At 51.2% G+C, this 4,768-nt stretch overlaps 1 protein-coding gene across 1 annotated transcript; it reads left to right on the forward strand.

Moving 5' to 3' along the window:
- The first annotated feature begins 6 nt into the window (after positions 1 to 6).
- ZIC1 (Zic family member 1) lies at positions 7 to 4,442 on the forward strand. Its single transcript, XM_026040121.1, has 3 exons — positions 7 to 1,395; positions 2,551 to 2,714; positions 3,054 to 4,442. The coding sequence occupies exons 1-3, from the start codon at positions 420 to 422 to the stop codon at positions 3,249 to 3,251; spliced, it is 1,338 nt and encodes a 445-aa protein (XP_025895906.1). The 5' UTR covers positions 7 to 419; the 3' UTR covers positions 3,252 to 4,442.
- Positions 4,443 to 4,768: the final 326 nt, after the last annotated feature.

The raw sequence follows: 4,768 nt of genomic DNA on the forward strand, positions 1-4,768 counted from the left end.
CTGCCCGTGTTGATCTCTCTCCCTTATTGTTATTTTCAGCCAGTTTATTTTTGAGCCCACCCATCCCCCTCCCCCCTTAAACCTTCCTGAGAAGTCAAAGCAGAGAGAGACAGTGAATATTTTTTTGGGGCACGTTTTTATTATTATTATTTGCGACTGCGAAGATCTCATCCCCGCTTTCACACCAGCCTCCTTTTTTTTTTTTTTTTCCTCCCTTCTTCTTCCCCCCTTTTTCTCCTCCCCCCCCCGCGCTGATGCCGAAGGGGGTGTTTTTGATGTGGTTGCTTTGGTGGTGATCGTCGCCGACTTTCCAGAGAGGGTGTTTTTCGCCGCCGCCACTGCTGCTGCTGCTGCTTCTCTCCGCGTTGTGTGTGTGCGCGCGTGCTTTTTTTTTTGGTTGCTGCATCGCCGCTGGGAAGATGCTTCTGGATGCTGGACCGCAGTATCCCGCCATAGGAGTGACTACCTTCGGATCGTCTCGCCACCACTCCGCGGCCGATGTCACGGACAGAGAAGTGGGGCTGGGGATCAACCCCTTCGCCGACGGCATGGGCGCCTTTAAAATCAACCCGAGCAGCCACGAGCTCGCCTCGGCCGGCCAGACCGCCTTCACGTCGCAGGCGCCCGGCTACGCGGCGGCGGCCCTGGGCCACCACCACCACCCGAGCCATGTCAGCTCCTACTCCAGCGCCGCTTTCAACTCCACACGGGACTTTCTGTTCCGCAACCGCGGCTTCGGCGAGGCGGCGGCAGCCAGCGCCCAGCACAGTCTCTTCGCCTCGGCTGCCGGCAGCTTCGCGGGGCCGCACGGCCACACGGACGCCGCGGGCCACATCCTCTTCCCGGGGCTGCACGAGCAAGCGGCGAGCCACGCTTCGCCCAACGTGGTGAACGGGCAGATGCGCCTCGGCTTCTCCGGAGACATGTACGGCAGACCCGATCAGTACGGCCAGGTCACGAGCCCGCGCTCCGAGCACTACGCGTCCACCCAGCTGCACGGCTACGGCCACATGAACATGAACATGGCAGCGCACCACGGGGCAGGGGCCTTCTTCCGCTACATGCGGCAGCCCATCAAACAGGAACTCATCTGTAAGTGGATTGAGCCCGAGCAATTGTCAAACCCCAAAAAGTCCTGCAACAAAACTTTCAGCACGATGCACGAGCTGGTGACTCATGTCACGGTGGAGCACGTTGGAGGACCCGAGCAGTCCAATCACATATGTTTCTGGGAAGAGTGTCCGAGAGAAGGGAAACCTTTCAAGGCCAAATATAAACTTGTAAATCACATCAGAGTCCACACAGGTGAAAAGCCTTTCCCCTGCCCTTTCCCAGGCTGTGGCAAAGTGTTTGCCAGATCAGAGAATCTCAAAATACACAAAAGAACTCATACAGGTACAGTAACCGCTGCTGTAGCTTTTCTTGCCGCGCGTGACGGCGCCGAGAGCGTGGGGCGCGGGGAGGGACGCGGCGCGCGGGCCTGGGGCTACTCTGCGGGGGTCGGGGCCGGCGGGGAACGGTCCACGGCGACGGGATTTCCCTTAGGAGCAGGCTCGGAGCTCCACGGCAAAATAAGCTCGATCACAGACACGCCGGCGGCAGCAACAAAAAGAAAATTCACTCTGATGTGGCTGAGGGAGGGGGATAAAGGCAAAATTTCCTGCCGGGATTGCGAGGGCAGGCGTAGAAAAAAAAATCGCAGCAACCTGTCCTGTTAAATTTATAGGTTTTAATTAATTGGTCTTGGGCGGTTTTGACTGTGGCATGATGAGAAATTGTGCTAAATATCTCGGGCAGCTCATCTGTCTCCGCTCCGCCGTTCAGGGAGTGCTAAATATTTAATTCCGCGGAGCCGAGGGTTAAAGCAGCCGAGCCCGGCGCGCCGGTGCGGGGCTGTGGTGCGGGAGGGAGGCAGGCGCTGGGATCCCGGAGAACTTTCTTGTGCCAGTGGGAGGCACGGGGGAAGCCTCAACCTGGGGGAGCCGCTTCCCCCACATCCACCCAGGCAGCGCCGCTTCCCGAGGCGCTTTCACGGCGGGCTCGGGGCTGCTCTTTCTTGTCTCGGATTCCCCGGGCGAACTATTTCCAATATTGCAAGAAAATAAGGGGGAGGGGGACGCAGAGTGTTGGAGGGCAAAATATCACGAGAATAGGCTATAAAAACGGAAAGTAGACACCGAGGATTGCGTGTAAACATCAGCACGCCTGCTCTGCCTCTTCGAACCTTGCAAAGAGGAGACACGCTCAGGGCCGGGGCTCCTAAATGTAACTCGTTCCTTAAAAAAAAAAAAAAAAAGAAAGAAAGAAAAAAAAAAGAAAAAAAAGTTTTTTTGGCAGCCCTTCTCGCATAACAGGCACTGAGCAAGTCGGAGTTGCGGGAAAGAGAGAGAAGAGAAGAAAGATTTGGGGATTTGAGCCTCTTTCAACTTAGAAAGTTGCGAGTGTTTGCAATGCAGTGCGGCGCTTCCGTCCGGCAGCGCGATGGGGACAACAAGGGGTTCAGGCGGSCCTGCTAATCCGATCCTTTTCCCTCCTTTCCCTCTGCAATAGGTGAAAAACCATTTAAGTGTGAATTCGAGGGCTGCGACAGGCGCTTTGCAAACAGCAGCGACCGCAAAAAGCACATGCATGTGCACACTTCCGACAAGCCCTATCTCTGCAAAATGTGCGACAAGTCCTACACACACCCCAGCTCCCTCAGAAAGCACATGAAGGTAAACGGAGAGCGCGGGCCTTGCGCGGGGGCRGCCCCGAGGGGGAATGGAGCACGGGGCGACGGCGGGACCGGGCCGCGGGGCCTGCGCGGCGCAAGGCGGGTTCCGCGAAGGATYCACCGGGCCTGGCCGGACGGCATCCTGTTCTGTGGGATTCGGGATCCGCGGGTGCCGGGATGGGGGCCGCCCCTCCGGGCACTGGCTCCCCGCGGCGGCGGCCCCCACGTCGGGCCGGGCCTGGGATTCAGGCGYGATGTTCCGCGCACCGCGCAGAGCCGCAGGCAGCAAGGGCCGCGCTCTTCTTTCTGCGCCCTATTTGTGCCCGCATCTCTCTTGCAGGTCCATGAGTCGTCCTCGCAGGGCTCGCAGCCCTCTCCCGCCGCCAGCTCGGGCTACGAGTCCTCCACGCCTCCAACCATCGTGTCTCCATCCACAGAAAACCAGACCACCAGCTCCTTATCCCCTTCCTCCTCCGCAGTCCACCACACGTCCAGCCACAGCACGCTCACGTCAAATTTTAACGAATGGTACGTGTAAAACGCTAAAACAAAACAACAGAAAAAAAAAAAAAAAAACAAAACGAAACAAAACAACCCCCCCAAGCGAGCAAACAAATACCCTATTTAAAAGACTCTAAAATAATGAACACTTTGAAATCAGAATTTTAAAAAGCAAACAAAAATAGAACGCTGCCAGTAGACCCAGGACTGAGTAAAATGAAGACTTTTTTTTGTTCTTGTTTCATGTTTTGTGTTTTTTTTCCCTTCCTTTCTTTTTGTCCTTTTACTTCTCCCCCTCCATCTCTCTCCTTATTAAAAATATATAGTCTTTTTTTTTCTTTTTTTTTTTCTCTCTCCCTCTCTCTCTCTCTCTCTCTCTCTCTTTTAATTTAAATTTTTGGTCTGTTCTGTTCTTCTCTGTTGCAAGGCTTGGTAGGCGAAGGGGTTAGTAGAATGCAAAAGAAGACAAGGTTACCAGGGCAAATGCCAACCGTGTAGGGCTTTACTGGAAACCACTGATTAGAGATGTCCAACTGCATGTCTGCTCGGGCAGCGGCCTTCCCCCCTATCCCCTCCTGTAAATACAGAATTATTAGCTTCAAAAAAAAAATGTACTGTTCGATTTTGTAAATAGTTATATCGCAAGTTGAATAAGGGGATATGTGGAGTTGTGGTCTTTGCATATATGTGGGGGGAGGGGAGGGAGGGAGGGAGGGAGAGGCGGCGGGTGGGGCGGAGGTGGTGGGGGGGCAGAGGGAAGAGGTAGAAATTCAACTATTTGTACTGAATGGCAAGAATGTTCTAGTAAATGTGTACCAAAATGTGAATTACTTTGTATTATTACAGTCTAAACGTCGATCTAACAGAATATTATTGGTATTAATGTGCTTTTTTGTATAAAGTGCAACATTTCGTCCCAAAGTCCAGTCTAAGTAGTGCAGTAAAATGTTGTTACACGTCCTGTCAAGAAATTCGTATAGTGAAGGCCTGGATCTGCGTGTCAAACTGTTACATTTGTTTATGTAAAGTGATATTAAAAAAAAAAAAAAAAGATATAAACTATATCTGTCCGTTGCTTTTGGCAAATACAAGAACATAATGTATATAAATCCTAATTTCCATATTTATCCGCATGTAAAGGTCCGGTTATACATGTTACAAGATATTCAATATTTATGGCTAGAAGAATTGGTATGTAAAATTTAGTTTACAGAACTGTTTGGTAACATTTCGTACCTTATTAAAGATTCTTAAATCCCATGAATTGTGGTAGGAATTCTTATTCGCTCAGTCAACCTGCTGCAACTTCAACTAGCTTTAGGATATTAGAATAAAACTGTCCCAGTTTTTCACTGCTTTCCATTATGTCATCACTAAAGCAGCGAAGGTGATATAAATGTGATAAATGAAAGGATCCCTGCTGGCATTACTATAGTGTGTAATTAGTATTTATATCAAAATTTATGAAACAAATTTTCGGCCGCAGTATAATTTAAATGACCTTTGCAGACATAGAATAACAACCATAAAAATAACAGAAATAGATTGCATATG

This window comes from Nothoprocta perdicaria, unplaced genomic scaffold (genome assembly GCF_003342845.1).
Source record: "Nothoprocta perdicaria isolate Ctin4 unplaced genomic scaffold, notPer1 scaffold_25, whole genome shotgun sequence".
Taxonomy (NCBI): domain Eukaryota; kingdom Metazoa; phylum Chordata; class Aves; order Tinamiformes; family Tinamidae; genus Nothoprocta; species Nothoprocta perdicaria.